This window comes from Plectropomus leopardus, chromosome 3, assembly GCF_026936395.1.
Source record: "Plectropomus leopardus strain MGB_pleo_1.0 chromosome 3, ASM2693639v1, whole genome shotgun sequence".
NCBI classification, from domain to species: Eukaryota; Metazoa; Chordata; class Actinopteri; order Perciformes; family Serranidae; genus Plectropomus; species Plectropomus leopardus.
The window spans coordinates 39,300,252-39,321,918 of NC_142178.1; the positions used below are offsets into that span (position 1 = coordinate 39,300,252).

The 21,667-nt window shown below is 38.0% G+C and overlaps 1 protein-coding gene across 1 annotated transcript; it reads left to right on the plus strand.

The window, feature by feature from the left end:
• The first annotated feature begins 9,293 nt into the window (after positions 1-9,293).
• Positions 9,294-19,912, plus strand: LOC121942208 (homeobox protein OTX1 B-like). Its single transcript, XM_042485348.2, has 4 exons — positions 9,294-9,700; positions 13,104-13,297; positions 14,208-14,359; positions 17,661-19,912. The coding sequence occupies exons 2-4, from the start codon at positions 13,201-13,203 to the stop codon at positions 18,447-18,449; spliced, it is 1,038 nt and encodes a 345-aa protein (XP_042341282.1). The 5' UTR covers positions 9,294-9,700; positions 13,104-13,200; the 3' UTR covers positions 18,450-19,912.
• Positions 19,913-21,667: the final 1,755 nt, after the last annotated feature.

A 21,667-nucleotide genomic window follows, 5' to 3' on the forward strand; every position in this document is an offset into this window, starting at 1 on the left:
AACAGGAGAGGGCGTCCGAAAATAAAAATTATATTCATGATTTTCTTAATTATTTTTAAAACTGAAAAAATAGGCCTTTATTTATTTTTAGCACTTTTTTAAGTGATTTTCTTGTCCTGTTTTCTTGTTTGTTTTTCTTTTTTTCTGTCCATCTGTCTTTCTTTTTTTTTATTTTCAGGCAATTTTCTTCAAACTCTTTTGCTTATTTCTTGTTATTTTTTTTTGGGGGTGTGCATTTCTTGATAAGTTGCTCATGCTTTTTCAAGAAACCAAGCCCATTTGCTCAGGTTTCAAAGGGTTAAAGGAGTATTTTACCACCCAAATGATTTTTTGTACATCAGTTACTGACTGCGTGTTATGTTGAATTTGTGAGGACAATTTTGTTTTTCAATATTACCCAATATTACCCATTATTACAGTGCAACCCCTCAAATTTGTACTTAAGTGCAGTACTTGAGTAAATGTACTTAGTTACATTCCCCTGCTGATTAAAAACCTCCTGAACAATGAACACTGAAGGAATTCGTACCAGAAGTTTCAGCTGATTGCAATCTGCAGTCTTCACCGCCTTATAAATGCCTCAAAATCTCACACGCTGATGCTATAAACTAACACGCACTAAAGGACGATAAAATAAAACATAAACCAATTAAACAAAAGTTGGAAAAAACAAAACAGACATTTTAAAACAGCTTAAACACCTCATTTCCATAACAGTGGAAGCTATGTGAGAGGAATTTTAAGCATAAAAATAAATAAATCGACACAATACGAAGAAGCAAACATGCAGCCGCCCCCATCCCCCCGAGTTGTGATTCCCCCGGTTAACAATGTCCCACCACACCTCATCCCCGCCATTGATTTCCCCACCATTTATTTCTGTTTTGGTTCATGCTCGGGGTCTCTGTATTTGAAAGTTGATGCTCCTCTCTAAAAGACGGATTCATGCATAGACTCCGCTACTTTTGTAGTCTGTGGCGGTTTTATATGATAAGCTTTTTTAGACGTTGAAAATCAATATGTAATCCTGTGCAGGGGCTTATCCCCTGGACTCGGCCATTTGTGAGGCTCTTTGAGCTTTGTTACAGGTCTTCTGGCAGCTCCGTGCCGCAGATTGATTAGCTGCAGTGCCAGAATCCTATCAAATGGCCGGCTCTGATGATGGAGCAAACTCTCTCGCCGCCTCTAGTCGACTGGACCTGGAGATAAGGCCGGATGGCAATTCCCTTCCTCCTGCACGAGGAGGGGCAGGGAGGGAGCGCTCGTTTCTGCCCTCTGCTCCTCTGTGGCTCTCAACAGGATCAGCAGCTGTTTGGAAGGTGTTCGTCCACATTTTAGGACATTTAGTGGGGACTTAATCCGAAGTGACGTACGGTGAGAAAGAGCTACGTTCACAACAGCGCCAACCGCACAGAATTAAGAATTAGGTCTGGATAAAAACGCATTGGGGGTATGTCAATCCATCAGTATATCAACATGTTTTCATCTTAAGTCGTCACATGTTGCCGTTTTGCAGTGGACTTCACGTCAACATGTTACGCTCTGGGTATCCTTCTGCGTCTGCTGTTGTCAACACAAGCACATTGTTGATGAAGCTGCACGTGGTTATGTTTAGGCAACAAAAGCACAAGCTGTCAACAGAGCCACATGGTAAGGTGAAGAGAAAATTTAAATCCATCCGCTCCTTATATTACGTGGTTACAGACAGTGTCTCAATCTGACAGTGTCTAGTGGCGTGTCATGCAGACATGACATGTTCACCCCAACAGACTGTAAAGCGGTACTTGATGAATTTGTAATGAGAAAGGGCTGAGATATGATATCTTTTTTATGTTTGTACTAGAATTAAGAATTAAATCTGGATAAAAACCCATTGGGGGTGTATAAATCCGTCGACATGTCAGCACATACTCATCACAAGTCATCACATGTTGCCGCTTTGTCAGTGGACTTCATGTCTACATATTACGCTCTACGTATCCTTCTGCATCTGCTACTGACGTTCCAGGATGTCGCTACCATGATGTCAACACAAGCACATGGTGGGATTATGCTGCACCTGGTTATGTTTAGGTAACAAAATCACATGGCAACCAACGCCAGGACGTCAACAAACGCGCATGCTGTCAAAAAAGGCGCAGGGTAAGGTGTTGAAAAAAAATTAGATTCATCCACAGCCCCTTCTGCCTGTCCTGCAGGGACCGTCATGTTCCTTATCTTACATATTTACTAACAGCGTTTCAACCTGACAGTAACCAGTGGCGTATCATGCAGACGTGACAGATTCCATCCGGCTGACGGTTTGACAGTATTTGACGACTTTGTAATGAGAATATGCTGAGATATGATCTTTTCTATGTTTGTACTAAGATTAAGAATTAAGTCTGCATAAAAACACTTCAGAAGTTTATTTATCCATCAATATATCAACAAGTTCTCATAAAGTCGTCACATGTTGCCGCTTTGCAGTGGACTTCTTAGTCTACATATTACGCTCTTGGTATCTTTCAAGTGCACCACTCTGAGCAGCAAAGAGCCTGTTAATGTAACGTTCATGTCACCAGGCGGGCTTCCATAAACGCTCAAATTGCGCAAAGTGAAACTGCGAATACAAAATACGCCGTATGGAAATACGTCAATTTTGAAAAAACTGCCGTTTATTGCAAAAAAGTTTTTTAACACTTGCATGAGGTGGTTTTCAGGTGATTCAAAAAAGCCGTATTTCACAAAACTGCAGTGGAAACACTTTTTTCGCTTTTATAGCTCATACGATGTGTAACACCAGGTGGTGGTAATGTGACTGAATGGACGCCAACCGCCATTAAACCCAAAAAAGGTTAAAAAGGACAACAAAGTCACATGACATTCTTCAAAACATGAGTCGGTATGTGAGGACGGACGAAGAGACCAAGATCTTCTCAGCTCTGAGAAAAAGAAATTACAGCGACATTAGATCGACTTTATTGAGTCGCTGCGATAGAAATAAACCTGCTAATGTTTTTGACGTCCATCGCCGTGTTTTTTAGAATATTATCGTGAGAGGAAAGTCACGTAACATCACGAGAGAAGTCTCTCAGTGGAAACGCAGTCGTCTTGCAGTGGTGTTTTATCGAAATTTTGAGATTTTCGTGCAAATCTGTAATGGAAACCCAGATAGTGAAACAGCTGCTGCCACCATTAGCGATGAGAAAAAGCTCTTTTGGTTTTGTCATTTTCTAATAATCGTTTAAAAGAAACTTTTAAACGATTATCAGCCGTCATGCTGCCTCGTCGCTCTTTTTATAACATCCAATCACGGGAGGACAGAGTGAGAGTCGCAAGTAAATTTACGTGCACAGTTTATAAACCTATAATATTGATCCGGTCTGTGATATCGACCCAATCACCATCGCAGCTGCTTCTTCACAATAACTTTGGGGTAGAAAACCTCCGAGTCACGTTCATGAATCAAACGGCGCTGCGCAAACTCTGCCTTTATTGATTAGTTTGACCTAAAAAATCAACATCAGCTCAAGTGTACGCTATATTTAGACTATTTTGAGCGCTTTATTTGAAGAGTTTGGAATGAGAGCAGGTTGAACATATTGTTTGAGGGCCCTCTCTCTCTTTGGGGCCCTCTCTCTCTTTGGGCCCCCCTGCCTGCACTGTCTATATTCACGCCCCTGCCTCAGATTAAATAACGAAGGTTAAAATTCAACTTTCACGTGAGAAACACGTGATCTCGTGCTCTTGAACTTTTTCTTCACGTAGATCTGCTTCACTAATCGTCTAAAAACGCCGCCATGTTGCTCCGAGACATCTGGGAAATGCTTTATCGCCCGCGATATTTTCCTTCTTTTTCTTTTTTTTCGTGGGTCCGGGAAGGCCGACGGACGGGGAGCAGAGTCTGTGCATTCCTGCGTGGCCTGCCAGCGCTCACATGGTTACCGCTGCTCTGCATTGTTCGAGATATCTGAATGAGCGCTGGCCATGCAAGTTTTAACGTGATTGCCCGAGGGGCAGCGGAGTGAAAGAGCGAAGAACAGAGCCAGAGAGAGGAGAGGGGAGGAGGGGGGGCATAATCCTAAAAGGATTGGAAGTTAACCCCCCCACCACACACACACACACACACACACACACACACACATCTGAGTAATTTCCTCCACACACACACACCTCAGCGTTTGAGGGGGAGCTGGATGGGGTCAGTTGGTTTGGTGGCTCCGGTGTCTGATTTCTCCCTCCTTCTTCTTCTTCTTCTTCTTCTTCATTGTTTGCCTTCTTAATGAGGGGGGCGGGTCCTCGGCGCCTGTGATTGACGGCTGCTCGCTCCTCTCTCAGCGCTCCGAGGACTCGCTGCTGTACCTCTCTCTGCTGTACTTGACTCTGAATGACGAGTCGTTTCTCATTTCCTGTTTGCGCCGCGGCTCCTCGGGTGTCTGTCGGTCAGAGCAGCTGATGACGATAGAGTTTCACCGCTGAATTTACCGTACGATAAACACTTTAAAACCTCAGCAAATTCAGTTTAATTCAAGGCGATGAGCAACTCAACCAGTTGGCCAAAAATAATCCAAGAAATTGGTAAAAAAGTTGCAAGAAAATAACTGAAAAAAGCACAAAAACAGATAAGAAAATGACCGTACGATAAACACTTTAAAACCTCAGCAAATTCCATTAAATTTCTTTCGGAAAGGCAACGAGCAACTTAGCTAGACATGGCCGACAAAAAATTTGCAAGAAATTAGTAAAAAGTTGCAAGAAAATTACCTGAAAATAAGCCAAAAAAAGGAAAAACAAAAACAAAAAAAGTGCTAAATTTCTTTTTTTTTAAAGTGTAATTTTTTTCTGAAACACTATTTAAAAATATAAATTTAAATTATTAATATGGTTTTACTGCCATTTTCTTCGTGGGTGGCTACGGTGTGATTTGGGTTCATGTTTTTAGCTTCGCTGAAGCTGCAAATACTTTAACTTTCCAGGAATTTAAAACATCTCTCAGATTTGAGGACATTTGTATGATTTTAGGGTGTTTGGGGGATTTTAGGACATCAGCGTCTCAGCTGTGTCCTCTGTCCCACAGGCCGTAAGTTGAGCATCAGTGCTGTTGAACCAGCTAAACTTAAATTGGATTTTAAGTGGAAAGTCAACACAAACTGTTGTTGTACGTTTTAATTTGGCCTCACGTTGGCGGTTACCTTTGTGCCGAGAATATTTGGTTCGATAATATTGTAACCTTTATTCTTTATTTTTATCATACTGTAGAAACAGCCCATAAACTTTTTGTAACTCAGTTTGAGATTTTGGTAAACCTTTATTTGGTTTATTAAAAACCTGTAAAAGCCGTAATCTCTGCATGAAATCAGAATAACATCACGAACCTTTGAAACACAGATTTACTCACACAGAAAAAACTGAACTCCAAACGTCTCTAACTGTTCGTATAAATCTTCGTGGGAACAATGTGATCTTCCTCATCTCTTACTTCCTGTTTTCCTTGAATTTCAATATAAAGTTGAGGATTTTGGAGTTTATTTCTGCCTCCGACAGATTATTTGAGCACTTTGCGTTAAAGTTGTGTTTCCTGTCGGCAGCAGGTGACGGCGGTCAGCTGAGCCGCTGTTTCCTGCTCCGTCAGCCTCCGTCAGCCTCCGTCTCGGATGCAGAGAGATGTGGGTCATGTGAGCGTCCCGTCCTCTTCGCCGTCAGCGTCCGTGTTACGACTGACGGAAAAACCTAAAAGTTGCTCCCGATCTCACATCGTGCTGATGTGTGACTGAAAATAAGACTCAAAAAGACAGAAAATCCCACATATCAGTATTTTATGAAAATAAAATAATTTTACAAATATATTTTTTCCAAACAAATTTATGAAAAAGTTATATTATAATACAAAGTGCTTGAATTTATATTCCAATATTTTTTTCAATCCTTTTACTTATTTTTTTATTTATTTTTAGTCAGATTTTGGGGAAATGCACTCCTTGTTCATTTTACAAAATTGTATCTTTAAAATTGGGTTAGGCTCTAAAAAAAAGCTTGATAAATAGCACTTTTATCTGTTTTCATAACTGTTTAAGTGGACTGTGATTGAAGATCATTTCACGTTGATACAAAAATGTCCCAACCGACCCCGCTCTCCCCTACTTTTCATATAATTTCCGAAAATTGTGTCATTTACCAAGATTATTATAACATAATCAAACAATTACTTTTTATTTTTTACTTTCTTGGCCAGTAAAGATGATAAGTTAAGTTACGAAAACTAAACGTTGTTCAAATTGAAAGTTTTAACTATAAAAACGTTAGTGTCCGGGCTGCCCTAAAAATTTAAGTCGACTGAATTTGAGAAAACGAGTTGAGGTAATTTTGAAATGACTCAACTTGTCTCCTCGAGTTCAGTCAACTTAAAAATCTACGGCGCTCAAACAATAACTTTATTAAAACAGTTTATTTTTACGGTTTTGACAGCTGAAAGATTTTATGATTAACAAAAATAAACAAGTTAACACAACAATTAAACATTTACATTCTTAAATTACACAGATGATTTTAAAAAAAAGGAAGTTTATTTCAGATTTGTGATTTTTTTTCTGTAAACGCTGATAAAGAGGATGTGACATAATTACACGCAGGTTTATTTCCATCTTACGTCAGCGTCATCTCACCTCTGATTAAAGGATCTGTTTGCCTCCATGCACTCTGACCGTATCTGAATTAAAATCAACAATTTTTTTTTTTTTTTTAAAAAGAAAAAAAAATGGGTCAGTTGGGTCATAGCACACTCATAACTTTTTTAAAAATTATTTTTTTTATTTATTTTTTTACAAATATCCAAAATTCAAATAAAAGAAAAAAAAAAAGACTTTTTTAGATTTTTTTTATTTACACCAACATACTTGTCACAGTTTATTAATAATAATCTGCAAGAAATCACCCCAAAAAATCTAAATTTATTTCGACAATCAGAACTATTTTAAACATTCACATCAACATCTTTTTTTCTGTAGATTATCACAAAACACACCACTGAGGAAGAAAGTTTCACCTCAAACATGACGGCTACGTTTTGACCAAAAGTCCACAGGAGACCGTTTTTCCCTTTAAAAGAAATCATATTTCAATTGCAAACAGTTATAATTAATAGAAAAAAATAAAGTTTTCTTACCTGAGAGTCCCAGCAAAGTAAAAGAAAGTTTCCACATGGATCAAAATCAGATATCAGACAGCTGAAGTGTGTTTTCTGCTCCGTCCTCACCTGCCTGCTGAGCTGCACTTTTCCTTCAGCCTGCAGCCAAACTCACCGCAGTCAGCTGATTTAAAGGGCTCTCCTGCCCCGTGTGTGTGTGTGTGTGTTTGTGTGTGTGTGTGTGTGTGTGTGTGTGTGTGTGTGTGTGCGTGTAAAGTGTGTAGCAGCCGGAGCTTCCTGCTGCATGCTTTCTGACAACCTGGGATTTTATGCATCATGCTTTAATAAGAGCCCACAACACAGAGGAGAAGCCTCTCCAAACTTAACCCCCACCACCTCCAACACACACACACACACACACACACACACACACACACACACCTCTTTAGGCCGCCTGATCCCTGGATTTACGGGCTTAGTATTAAGAAAATACTCCTGCAATTTGGGATTAGACCCCAAAAACCTCCTCACAACAACAATGACTCCGTCCATTTGATATCTTGATACTTGTGATCAATCGCTGGCTTTGTCGCCGTCGGCAACAGACAATTTCCAAATGGACACACACACACACACTATTTCCACCATATTCATATTGGCTTAACACGAGCTGACAACTGTTTTCTTTAGATTTTGTTAATATTTCCCGCCTCAGAGGGCCTCATTTCTCAGCAGGTTCGTCCTGCGAGTGATTTGAATTCATGATTAATTGTGGAATTTAAGCTTTTTGATCTCTTAAAAGTTATTAATTGATTGTTAATTTTGTAACCTGCTTATATTTTCCCTAAAGTGTTGTTGACATTGCATTTGCATTCGTTAAATTAAATTGACATTTGAAAATTATAAATACTTTTGGGGGTTTTTCCCCCCTGTATCATCCTTAAGTGCAGTCTGTTAATGTTCATTCAAAGGTCACTTAACCCTTTAAAACCTGTTGTTTTTTTTTCTTTCGTTGATTTCTTTGTTACATAAGTAACCTGAGGAGAAATTACCCAAAAATTATCAAATAGTCTGTAAAAAAAAGAAAAAGAAAACTGAAACAAGAAAATTATTTAAAAATTTGAAAAAAGAAGAAGAAAGAAAACGAAGTTTAAAGAATGGATAAAAATAATCAAGAAAATGACCTGATTTTTTTTTTTTAAATTGAATCAGCTGATTGAGGTTGTCAGTGTCATTCAGGGGCAAAAATACTGCCAGTATTATTTGAGGAAAGGCTAATAATATTTTGAGTAATTGAATTAAATTAAAACTTGTGGCCTTAAAGCAAGTTTTAAAGTCTTCTTTTGCAACAGAAAAATATTTTAATCTGGACTGACGGCAGCCTAATAGCTGAAAAATTCTTTAAAAGTAGGCCAATTGATCACCTGGTTCACCATGAGCCACAATTTCTGCTTACTATTATAAGCTTTAGAAACCTGAACAAACTGTCTCGATTTCTTTCAAAATAAATAAATAAAAAATAAAATAATGGGAAAGAAGGTGATCGGCAACAAAATAAGGTATACCCAAATTATTGATAAGGAATGAATAAGTAAAGGAGCTGAAAATCAGTTATAAAAGAAAAAAAGAGGAATATATGTATTTATGTTTATGTATTTTTTATTTTTGTAAGGAAATTCTTTTGAAAAAGTGCATAAAAGTTGTACTTTTCTAACATAGTTTTAAATAGGCTAGCCTATGCAATTATGATAATTATAATGCATATATACGCATTTAAAAAATAATTTTCTTAATTTCTTTAAAATTTAATTTAATAATTTTTGGGACATTTGTGACCACATCGCTCATTGTTTTTTTTCTCCATGTTTTAAACAAAAAGTGGAATCAAGTCAGACATTTAAATTCTTGTGAAAAGCATCTGTGAGCAGCACAAAAAGATTTCAAAGGGTTAAATTAACTTCATCTTTTTTCTTTGCAGGTCTAAAAAAAAGACGTGTGATAAATGAATAAATAAGACACATTATTTTACTGCAGATTCTCGACGAATAATCGATTAATCGTGTTAAATTTAGCGCCTACGTGAACATTTTTGGCAGCGATGGCCGCGTGCCGATTCTCAACTTTCTGACATTAGAGGTTCCTCTGACGTCACGTGGTGCGCGTTCCGTTCAAAAGGGGGCGGGTCTTTCGGGCGCCGTTCTCGCACGCTGATTGGCCGCCCGCGTCGCCCCGTGAGGCCGCGGAGCGCCCCGATTGGCCCGGAGGAGTCGGAGCCGCGTGCTTGCTCGGCTCTTAGAGGCGCGAGCCTCGGAGGCGAGCATCAATCTCCATCCGTCAACAGCGGCGGGACAGAGCGCGAGCGCGGAAGAGTCACAAACGCGGTTGTTGTTTTTGTGTTTTTTCGTTTTTCTGCGTTGAAATGTTAATTTTTTTTGAGTTGTGAAACAGGTGTGAGCTGCGCGCGGAGCCGCTGAAGCTGCTTCACTTCCGCCTAAAAAACGACAAACTTTGGTTCATGTGGATATTTACGAACTCTGGATCTCTGAGATTTCACCTTAAACCGGGATTTTCGTTTAAAAAAGGAGCCTGAGGAAGGTGAGACTGCTGCCTGAATTTATGTCAGTGCTGATTCAGACTTTTTATTTTACTTTATTTTGTACATGTAACTGACGGCGATGACATCACTGAAAACATACACATATCCGCCTTTTTTTTGTTTGTTTTTTGTTTTGGACCAATTGTTTTTATTTAATTTCGACACAACTTGCGGGTTTAAGTCAAACCAATAACTGCTGTCAATATGACAAAGACAATAAAATACGAATTTGACCATTTTAAAAATATATTTTAATTTTTTATATTTTTTGAAGTATTTTTGAGGCGTTCGTAACGAGGCTGTTATCCAATTTAAAGTAGAAAAAAATAAATGCTATATGTTAAATAACACGTTTTGTAATTAGGCTAACGAAAGTCATTAACCCATTAGAACTTTAGAAAATGTGTTTGATTTATTTTAAACGCAAAGGGAGAGAAGGTGATGAGCAATTTAAGACGTGGCAAAAAATAATAATAATAATAATAAAAGAATAAAAATCAGCAAGAAATGAGTGAAAAAAAGTTGTAAGAAAATTAGGCTTGAAATTAAGCACACGAAAAAAAGGAAGGAAAGGAGAAACATATTTAAAAGAAAAGAAAATGGCAATGAAAAGTGCTGAAATACGAAAGAAAGTATGCATTTTTTCTGAAAATACAAGTACCCGAAAATAAGCACACGTAAAAAAGAAAGAAAAAATTGCGTAAAACAAAAAACACAAGAAAATGACCCCAAAAAAGTGCTGAAAATCTGTTTTTTAAAAAGTTTTTTTTTTTAAATCTGTAACATAATTTTAAATGTAGCATTTTCTTGCAAAAACAAAGGGAAAGACAATATGCAACTTAAGACAAGCAGAAAAAAATATGCAAGAAATTAGTTTAAAAAATTTACGAGTAAACGCACGAAAGAAAGGAAAGAAAGAAAAAGTGCTAAAAATTTAATAATGTATACAAATATTTGTAGCACAATTTTTAACTATAATTATTATGAATATTTCTGGACATTTTTCATGTATATATATTTTGATTTTCCAGTTGAAAGAATAATTTTCAAATCTTTTTGGACATCTTTTACTTATTTATTTCTTGCGATGTTTGGGACTTTTTTTTGCCTAGTTGCTCACTGTCTTTCCCCCGCGTGCTTTCAGAAGAAATCAAGCCCATTTTGCAGGTTTAAAAGGGTTAAACAGCTTCTAAAAGGCGTGTGAACACATAAAAAGTGGTACTGATCCGGGTTTTAAATGGTTTTCCGAATATAAAATGTCATTTTTTTAATCAGTTGGCCTTTATCTCGCTTCAGGTGTGTTTCCTGTGAGGCTGCGCGGAGCTCGCGGCCTCCTGCGCGCTGATAAAGAGCCTCTCTGTTAATTATCGCGCTGTTTAGATCTAATCTAAATTGTAATGGGCTTCATTTGCACACCGTTTTTGACGCATTTCCATTGCGTGATTCGGCTCCTTCCTGCGGTTATGGAAATAAGTCACGCTCTCTGCGGAGCCTCAGTTCAGATCCATCAGGAGGCCCGCGGCTCCTTTCTCTGCAGAAAAGCCAAATGTGAGCATTTACCTGCTAAAAGGATCCCGGTGGGTTATGGAAATTCTTATCTAAATACATTGTCTTCCACTAATACTAACACATAACAATTAGGACAGTTTTTTTAGTCAGTTTATTTGTTTAAGCTGCAAGCAAAGTGTGAATTTATGCAGAAAAAACAAATCAAAGTTGTGGATTTATCAGCCAATCGTAAAAAAAAGTTTGACCTTTTCTCACTATATATTAGGCCATAAATGTTTTCTACATGCTATGATCAGACGTTTCAATCATGCGCTTATTTTTTTCTATTTTTTAAGCATTAATTTAGGCTCATGGTGCGACACTGTAGGTTTAATAGCTTATTATGGTTTATTTAGTTACGTATTTTACAAGGCATCTTCCCATGGCAACAAAAAAAAAAACAATATAAAAGAGACCTACATTGTTAATATAAACTTTTTATTTTTAGCTTTAAAAAGTTGGTGTCTGGGCTGCCTTATTTTTTAAAGTTGATTGAATTTTAGAGGACAAGTTGAATTCTTATAAAATGAACACGACCTCTCAAATCCAGTCAACTTAAATTTTGATTTTTTTTATTTTTGTTTAACATTGTAGGCTATAAGGGACGTGCAAAAGTAGCCGAAAAGTCAGCACTATTATAAAATAAAATAAAATAAAATATTTCACATTTTAATTGTAACACATAAACACCCTCACTAGATGGAAAAAATACATGAAATAAAATAAAGCCACTCCATATAAACTACATTTTATTATTATTACAGCCAGAAAAAAAGTGAGTAAATCCAGATGCGATGAGACTTTTTCATTGCAGCAGAGATATCCAGAGGTGAGAAAAGTCTCGAGTGTTTAAACGTCATTTAAACGTGTGTCTCCGCAGGTCGATTTAATTGTGCGCTATTGAATTAATTAAACGGTAATGAAGATCCGGGTGATAAGAGGCCTGTTTAGTTGCATCCTGCAGGAAAAGCCTCGTGACTGCAGCTCTGCTTTTCTTTTCCCAATAAATAAAAGTTTGTCCTGTGAGATCACACTGAACTCTGCGACATTTCTTTACACCTTTAATTATTTCTTTTCCTGCACTGACAGCAAACTGATGTTATCTGCAAACACAGCAGAGTCCAGGCCTGCTGCCACTCTGCCTCTCATATTAATTTTAAAAAATATTCACATCTTCCTGCTCATTGTGAAGCTTTTTTTGTACCTGGATACCCCTTTTATTCACACGTTAATTGTTAAATGATTTAAAAATGAAATAAGATAGGTGCAGTTGCAGATCAATTCAATAAAAGACAACATGTGTTTTGTTTAACGTCTTTTATTGAAGTTCAAATCCTCCAGCTATTTTCTATCAGATCAGTAAATCCGTAAATTAGTCTGAGGATTATTATCTGCATTCACTGTGTCCTGAAATCACTTTGTTGGGGATTTTAAACTAAATGTTAAACGCCCCAAAATAATGTAAAAACAATAAAAGTTTTTTATGCAATCAGAGCGATAATTTACATTTTCTGATTGTGTGTGTATGTGTTTTACTGCTTTAAAAAAGCATGCACGTTAGAGATTTTATCAAAGCTAAATGAAGTGACATGTCTTTGGCCTGTGATATCAAGTGTTGGAAAAGTGTGGTTTTAAATCAGATTTTTAGGAGTTTCTTGTGTTGTTTCGAGTGTTTAAAGTTCAAAGCTCATAGGAAATGTGGGGCGTTTATTTCTGCATTTGGAAAATAAACGTTGCATTGCTTTAAGTGACGAATATGGGTTTATTTTAAGTTTTATAATGCATTAATACGGGTATCCAGCTATTAAATGATCTTTTTTTAGACTCACCGGCTTCTCTCTCTCTTTCACGCAGGATCAAACCTTCACACCGGGGACCTGCGCACCTGAGCACCGGGAGACCTGCAGCTTTCCGTCCGTCCAGACTCCGGTCTCCCCTCCGCGCCTCTAGCATGATGTCTTATCTCAAACAGGCCCCGTACGGGATGAACGGACTGGGCCTGAGCGGAGCCGCCATGGACCTGCTGCACCCGTCGGTGGGATACCCGGGTACGGACCACACACACACGCACGCACGCACGCACACACACACACACACACACACACACACACACCGGCTTTACAGGACCAAACATTAAAAAGAATAAATAAATAGAATAAAAGTACAACTTTACATGATAATAACGGTAATATTCTTATAATATTCATGTAAACTTGTAGTTTTACTGTAATATTTCTATAATATTCAGCATTTTCTTCTTTTTAAAAAAAAAAATCTTATTTTATGTGTTGCTGGAGTCAGTGATCAAAATGAAGATTTTTAGCTTCTCATTTATTCCTAATTATTTTTGAAAGTTCATCACTCATGTTGTGTAGCTAAAAACGAGTAAAATCGAATACATTAAAGTCTGAAACCGACGTAAAACTTGTATAAAGTTATACTGATGTTTCCTGGTGTTTTATAGGCCAGATATGTTTTACTTTGCATGATCGAAATTTAAAAAAACTGAAAAAAGATTCAATTACTGTGTGAAAACTTGGTTTTATACATATATGTAAAATATGTGTGATATTAAACTTTAATTCTGCACTTTTGATTCATTGAAGCCGTGATAAAGTTGCATTTTGTAATATTTTTTGTGCGTAAAATTCGTCAGTGACTTTTGTCTCGGTGAAAAATACTCCTGTATCGAAATATACGTATTTTTTAAGTATAAAACGTTTTTATAAACTAGAAAAATATCGAAATAGGTGCCGAAACTAGACGTGTGAAAAATGATTAATCACAAGCGACGAATTAATGAAGACAAGACACAAAGCAGGAAGTGCAATGATCGAAAAACTGCTTTTAGGCGCGGACAGATCTCCGTCAGACACGTGAATTATAACTTTCTGAATGATCTAAAAGTCTTGTTTCACATTCTTGGACAGAGGAACTAATTTCTTTTTCTCCTTCCAGGAAACCCGCGGAAGCAGCGGCGGGAGCGGACCACCTTCACCCGGACGCAGCTGGACATCCTGGAGTCTCTGTTCGCCAAGACGCGCTACCCGGACATCTTCATGAGGGAGGAGGTGGCGCTGAAAATCAACCTGCCGGAGTCCAGAGTGCAGGTCAGAGAGTCACTGCGGCCGCTTCCTGTGGGACATTATTAACCCTTTAAAACCTGCGCGATCTGTCTGGAGTTCTTAAAAAAAAACAAAAAAACATGGCAAGAAGGCAATGAGCAACTTAAGAAGGAAGAAATTAATAAAATGTGACAAGAAAAAAGACCTTTTAAAGGAAAAATGTCCAGAAAACTACGTTCATAATTATTATAATTCTATATTCACAGGAAAAATGTATATGTTGCTCATCACTTTCTCTCCTTGTTTTTGCAAAACAAATAACTCAAATTGCTTAAATTTTAAAGGGTTCATGTGTTTCGTTAGCCTATTTGCAAAGCTATTTCAGAGACAAAACAAATTATTTATTTTGAAATCTGGACTAAAAGTGCAAGAAAAGTATACTGAAAATTAGGGGGGAAGCAGGGAAATGACCTTAAAAAACAGCATAAAAATCAGAATGACTGTAAAATAATTTAAAATTTATAATTATAATCAGAAGTCTAGTTATCTAGATTGTTGTACCTTTTTCTTTAAATTAAATCTACTAATTTCTTGCAATTTACAAGACATTTCTTGCCAAGATATTCACTGTTTTCTTCACTTTTTTCTAAGAAATCAAACCAATTTGCTCAAGTTTCGAATGTTTAAAAACTTGTGAAATACTTATTTAACAGCGTACTATACTATGACATTTTTATCATTTTTGAAAAACAGTGTATTACAACTTTTTTATGATTTGAATAACACTGAACTGACTTTTTTTATGAGTTTTTGAACGACATGCTATACTATGACGTTTTTTTTGTTTTTTTTAAACAACACGCAGTTGTTGAAAAGTGATCCAGGTTTCATGGGGTTAAATATGCAACTTTTAACTTCATTTAAAGTAAAATATGAACTTTAAGAGTCTAATTCGGTAGATTTAAGTGCTGTTTCCTTCAGCTTTAATCTGCTGAGCTTTATCATTGCATCAAGTGCTTTTAGTGCAGAAGTGTAAAACTTTTCCAGTAAGTTTGGCGTTAAAATAAGAGACAATAAAGCAAAGAATGCAGGAAATTTTGAGGTCACAGCAGAAAACGCTCAGAGCTCAAGTTCCCTGGAAGCTGATAGTTTGATGATCCGCGGTTACTTAAAAAAAACTCTGGCTGTGTTTGTCCTGCGAGCTCAGAAAGGTCTGCAGCCTCTGAGTTTCACCTCAGGCCTCTGCACGTTCAGCTGCAGAAAAGTTGAGCTATTATTGATCAAGTAGAGACAAGTCTTGAATCAAAGGGGAGACTTTGTCTCCGGTGGAGTGAAGGACCAGCTTTTGATGCGCTGAGCTTTCTTTAGAAAAGGCCGTGAGAGGGTTTCCAGCCCCGGCTTTAGCGGCCCTCTGCCGGGCTTAACGCTGCAATTATGGCTGCAGCCTCTCTGCTTTCTGCTGCTGACGGGCTGCTTCAACTCTGACAGGCACACGCATCACTGTTTATCACTACCAGAGAGGTGGCTGTTGTTATTTTATTTTATTTTTTTAACAATTTAACCCTGTGAATCCTGTACAAATCGACTTATTTTATTTTATTTTATTTTATTTTATTTTATTTTATTCATTTATTTGATTTTTTTTTTTTTTTTCAAAAACATGGGAGGACATTATGAGTTACAAGAAAATTACCTGAAATTTACCAAAAACTGGAAAATTAAATGAAATGAAAAAAAAGATTCTGTCAAATATTTTTAAATTTATAATTATAATCAGAAATGAAATTCTCTTGAAAACTTTCCCCAGCTTTTAAAAAAAATGCCAAATTTACAAATTGTCTTTCTTTCCGAGACACTACTCACTTTTCTGTTTTCAGAAAAAAACAAACCAAGTTGCTCAAGTTTCAAATGTTCAAATACTTGTGAAAGGCGACATTATGCAGCGCAAGAAAAGTGATGTCGATCCAAGTTTCAGAGGGTTAAACGTTGCTGAAACACGCCCACTCAAATCCTTTGCTTTGGTATGAAAACAGTCGGTTTCCAATGTTATTTCAACAAAGATCAACCTGTCAGATTTTGCAGTGTACTTGTACTTGAGTTTATTATTGTATTGTCACTTTATTTATATTTCTGCTGCACTGAAGTTCAGCTACCAGGTAGATTTAATAGACAAAGCCTGTTTCTCTCCTAACATGTTTTCAGAAACACATTTTTATTGTTATTTCTTTGTCTTTAAATGACAGATCTATCCTGTGCGTTATATTTTAGTGTCCTGTTTAGCTGTAATGTCGAGAGTTTGTGAACATGACGCGGGCGCCGTACTGCTTCTCTTAAAAAAACAAACAAACAGGTGAAACAGTAAAACGAAGCAGCGCTGATCAAATATAAAACAATATTTTGTTGCTGAATTGTGTTTTTCTCTCCTCAGAAACATGTTTTAGTTCACAGTTTAACTGGTATACGAGATTTGGCCAGCTGCTGTTGTTTCATACAGTCACACTGCGTCACCCACCAGCGGGAGCGGTTATTGGTCTGGTGTGGTGCAATGCATTCTGGTAGTTGTAGTTTTTCAACTCCTTTTTTTCCTGTTTTTTTTTCTGGTCATGTAGCACCAATTTCAAAAGTATTTGCGTCTTTCTGCTGCAGAAACAGACTAGTTTTATTTGACCATTTGAGACCTCAGCAAAGTAGTTTGATTTATTTTGAAAACATGGGGGGGGGGTCATGACCAGCTTGGCAGGAAATGTCCAATAAATTGCAAGAAATTACCTAAAAATAAGTTCTAGAGAATTAAAAAAAAAAATGGGGAAAATACCCAGAAAACTATATTAAGAATTATTCTAATTTTATATTTAAAATGATGTTACAGGGAAAAAATAGAATTATAAAATAAATACTTTTTAAGTTTTAGCTTTTTTTTCTTCCTTTTTTTCAGATAATTTTCTCAGAACTATTTTACTAATTTTTCTGCATATTTTTGGGCCGTATCTTGTTGAGCTGCTTGTTGCCTTCTTCCCTTTTTTTCGAAAGTCAGGACTCGGACTCGGAGCAGGTGCAGAACGCTAAAGTCCAGTTCAGTCGGACTAACGTTTTTTTTAAAAGTCCAATAATTTGACTTTTTCTGTCCTCGTGTAAACGCGCTGACTGATGTGATTCTGCGGCCGTTAAGCGGCGACTCAGTGGATGAACTGCAGCCAGCGGTGGAGGTCAAAGGTCGCAGCCTCGGCTCCGGATCACGTTAGAGTGAAGGTGTTTAGTTCCTGTCAGCTCCGTCGGGTGTTTTTTTTTTGGTTTGTGAGCGTGCCGGCGTTTGACGTTGACCTTTTGACCTCTCCTCCTTCCTCAGGTGTGGTTTAAGAACAGGCGGGCCAAATGTCGGCAGCAGCAGCAGAGCAGCAGCAGCGCCAAGGTCAAACCAATGAAGAAGAAGTCGTCCCCGACCAGAGAGAGCACCGGCTCGGAGAGCAGCGGCCAGTTCACCCCGCCCGCCGTGTCCAGCTCCTCCTCCACCTCCTCCTCCTCGTCCTCGTCCTCCTCCTCAGTGTCCTCAGGCCTCGGCGCTCCCGGTCTCATCAGCACCTCTACCTCCGTCACCGCCCCGGTGTCCTCCATTTGGAGCCCGGCGCCCATCTCCCCGGCCCCGGCTCCACCCACGCTGCCCGACCCCGCCGCCCCCACCAGCGCCTCCTGCATGCAGCGCTCCGTGTCGTCCTCCAGCACCGGGGGGACGCCCTCCTACCCGGTGTCGTACAGCCAAACGGCGGCGGCGTACAGCCAGGGTTATCCGGCCTCGGCGTCGGGTTCTTATTTCGGCGGCGTGGAGTGCGGCTCGTACCTGGCGCCCATGCACTCCCACCACCACCCGCACCACCCGCACCAGCTCAGCCCCATGACCGGCAGCTCCATGTCGGGACACCCGCACCACCACATCGGGCAGACGTCGGGGCACCACCACCATCACCACCACCCGTCGCACCACCACCAGGCGTACAGCGCGCCCGGCCTCGCCTTCAACTCCACAGATTGTCTGGATTACAAAGAGCAGACGGCGGCGTCGGCGTGGAAACTCAACTTCAACGCCTCCGACTGTTTGGACTACAAAGACCAGGCGTCGTGGCGTTTCCAAGTGCTGTGACTCCTCGCGTTTCTCTTCTTCTCTGCTCACAAAGAAGTATTCCTTTTGTCGTTGGTGGTTTATTTTTTGAAGATCCTTTAAAACTGATCGTAGAGACGTTTTAAGAAAGTTTATTTGTGAGCAAACTTAAAAAGCGTCGGCTCTGTCGTCGTCGCCGTCAGCGGATCGGCTCGTCCAGGATTATTTTTCTACTCCGAGAGACACATTTGCAACTCTTGAAGGCCTTTAAAAGCAAAATTTGAGCGGAAGCTGCAGGATCGTGGGATCGTCTCAGCCGATTCACTTCAGCTTGATTTGGATTATTCTTTAACGAAACAACATGACAAAAATCAGAAATTAGACTCTTGAGTGGGCTTTTCCTAAAACTTTTGATCAAAAACATGATGCTGCTATGATTTTCAGGTCGCTGATGTTCATTTGTCTGATTTTCGACAGGCTTGGGCGGTGTCTCATTTTTTCATACTTTACTGAAATTTAACCGGAGTATGACTGCGCTACTTATTTTCAGCTTTTCAGACTAATAAATACACAAAAAACCCTTAAAATGTTCAGAAAAGTAATATTCTCACACCTGTTTTCCTTACTAAACACAGAGAAATGCAACTGAACACCTTCTGAATTCAACTGAGACTGACGAGGTTTAACTCATAAAACGCACTTCATTTAAACACAACAGAAACAAAAAAAATCACCCAAACCATCTTGGTTAGTAATATAGTCAGTAAGTCCACGGTTCCAACAATCACCAGCTCCGGTTTGGTCGAAATTAATCCTTAATTCACCGAGTTAGATGTAAAAAACACGTTGTTATTCTTCAGTCTCGCTCTGCCTGCTGGCCACCGGCTGTTTACAGTCCTGTAACGTCTCCCTCCACCACCAGGTGTCGCTGTGTGTTTCAGCTTAGCTGCCTGTTTCACAAGAACAGACCCGAGACGGAGCTCTGGTGGTCCGTGCTGTGCACTACATACAATGAGTTTAACCCTTTGCAACCTGGGCAAATTGACTTGATCTCTTTCAAAAACAGGACGAAGGCAATGAACATCCTAAAAAGAAATGACCCAAAAATTAGCGAGAAATTAGCAAAAAGTACAAGATTACCTGAAAATTAGCAACAAAAAAAAGAATTAGGAAGGTTAAAAACAAATAAATAAAAAACAAGGAATTGAACTTTAAAAACTGTTTAAAAATTACTATAATTCTGTAAAATAATTCTAAATATATAATTCTGATCATTTAAAACAAAAAAATTTAAATTGACTGATTTCTCGCAAATTGTGAGATATTTCTTTTTTAAGTTTCTTATTGCCTTTAATTCACTTGTTTAGTTTAGTTTAGTTTAGTTTAGTTTAGTTTAAGAGGTCAAGAAGCAAGAGCCTTTTACAAATGGTCCCCAATTTTAAAACAAACCAAAGCAAACCAAAAATATTAAGAAAATACAAAAACAAAACAAACAAACAAACAAACACCCCTAAATTACCATTTTACAGAAACACAAACAAAAAATAAATGAAAGCAAAGAGTGAACAGCAAACATTAAACATCAATTCAATAAAAAAAGAAGTATATAGACATTGATACGAAGGAATAAAATCAAATATTTTTATATATACAGACGTCTGTTTCTGAAAGAAGTCAAACGAGTGCGCTCAGAGTTCAGAGTTTTAAATGTGTTAAAGTGACGTGAATGCAGCATAAGAGTACAGGTGTTAATCCAGGTTTTAAGGGGTTAATAGAGAGAGGAGCGTCTTTATTTATGACTGTATTGAAAATTAAAACCTTGATGATTTCTAAACGGACCGTTTCACCGTGACACTGCCCAAGCCTCGTTCCCAGCGTGAATCCTGCTCTGAACTGGCGGTCCGGCCTGTGGGGTCATGAGTGTATTTTGGAGATTAAATTGCAGCACTTGTTTATAAAGTGAAAGATTTTTGCTATTTGTTCTTTGCAGAGGAAAAAAAAAATATTAAAAAATGTGAAATTAGACACGTAATGTCAGTATTCCATTGAAATTAGAAAGATGTACATTCGTGTCTTTATAATAAAGTCTTGTTAAAACATGACAAGTCCACAGAAAAGTTTATTTGTCTCTTCAGCAGAAAGAGTTTCCAACACGAAATAATCCCAGAGCGGATACGACCGAACTGGTTTAACTGGTCCGAAGTGTGAACAGTGCCACTTTAACAGCTGTTTGATCATTATTAATTATTAACGGTTGCTCTGATCTGCAGGTTAAAGTCGGCGGTTTGGATGCAGCGTCACGTGTGATTGGTTGTGCTTTGATTCGTTAATAACCGATTGTGTTTTTAACCTTTATTCACGGCGGGAAGCTTCACCGAGAGGCTGCGTTCACACCTGGAAAGTTTGGAAACAGTCGGATCTGCTGCAGACTGAGCGGCTCCGTCGCTGCAGTTTGAGGATTTAAATGCTCGAGTCACACTGAAGGTTTTCTGTAAAATCAAGTTTCATTAGGATCGTGAAAATAAAACGTAAATGAACGTGAATTTTTCACAGTTTAACTTTGTCGAACTTTGACGTTTGTGACCGACAGCCGACCGTCTTTACTCGGCTGACGTCTGAAGGAAAAGAGTCCAAAAAAGAGGAAGATATTGTAGTTTAACAGCTTCATGTTACATTTTATTTAACGTCCTCAGTCAGTTTTTAACCCTTTAAAATCACAGTCGATGTTGGTCTTCTTGTGCTGCATTCAGACGCCTTTTTGAATCTGTTTAACCCTTTGAAACTGGTTTGATTTCTTTGTAAAAACATGGGAGAAACAGCAGTGAGCAGCTTAGCAAGAAATGTCCAAAAAATTTTAAAAAGTCGACAACAAGGATATCAGATTTCTATTATTTTTATTTTTATTTTTTGAATGGGGTCATTTAAAAAAAAAAAAAAAAAAGGAAAAATGTCCAGAAAACTATATACATATTTAATAAATTATTAAAATATAAATTATTATTATTCTTATTATTTTAAATTCTGTTACAAAAAAAATGTGCATATCATTTTTTAAATTTTCAGCACATTTTTGCATCATTTCTTGTTTTTTTCTTTTTTTTCTTATTTCCATGTTATTTCCTGTAAATTTCTTGTAGTGACTTAAGTTGCTCGTTATTATCTCCCTATGTTTTTTTTCTTTTTCAAGAAATCAAACCAATTCGGTCAAGTTTCAAAGGGTTAAGCTGCTCCACAATAGCAACCGTTAGACCCGAATCATC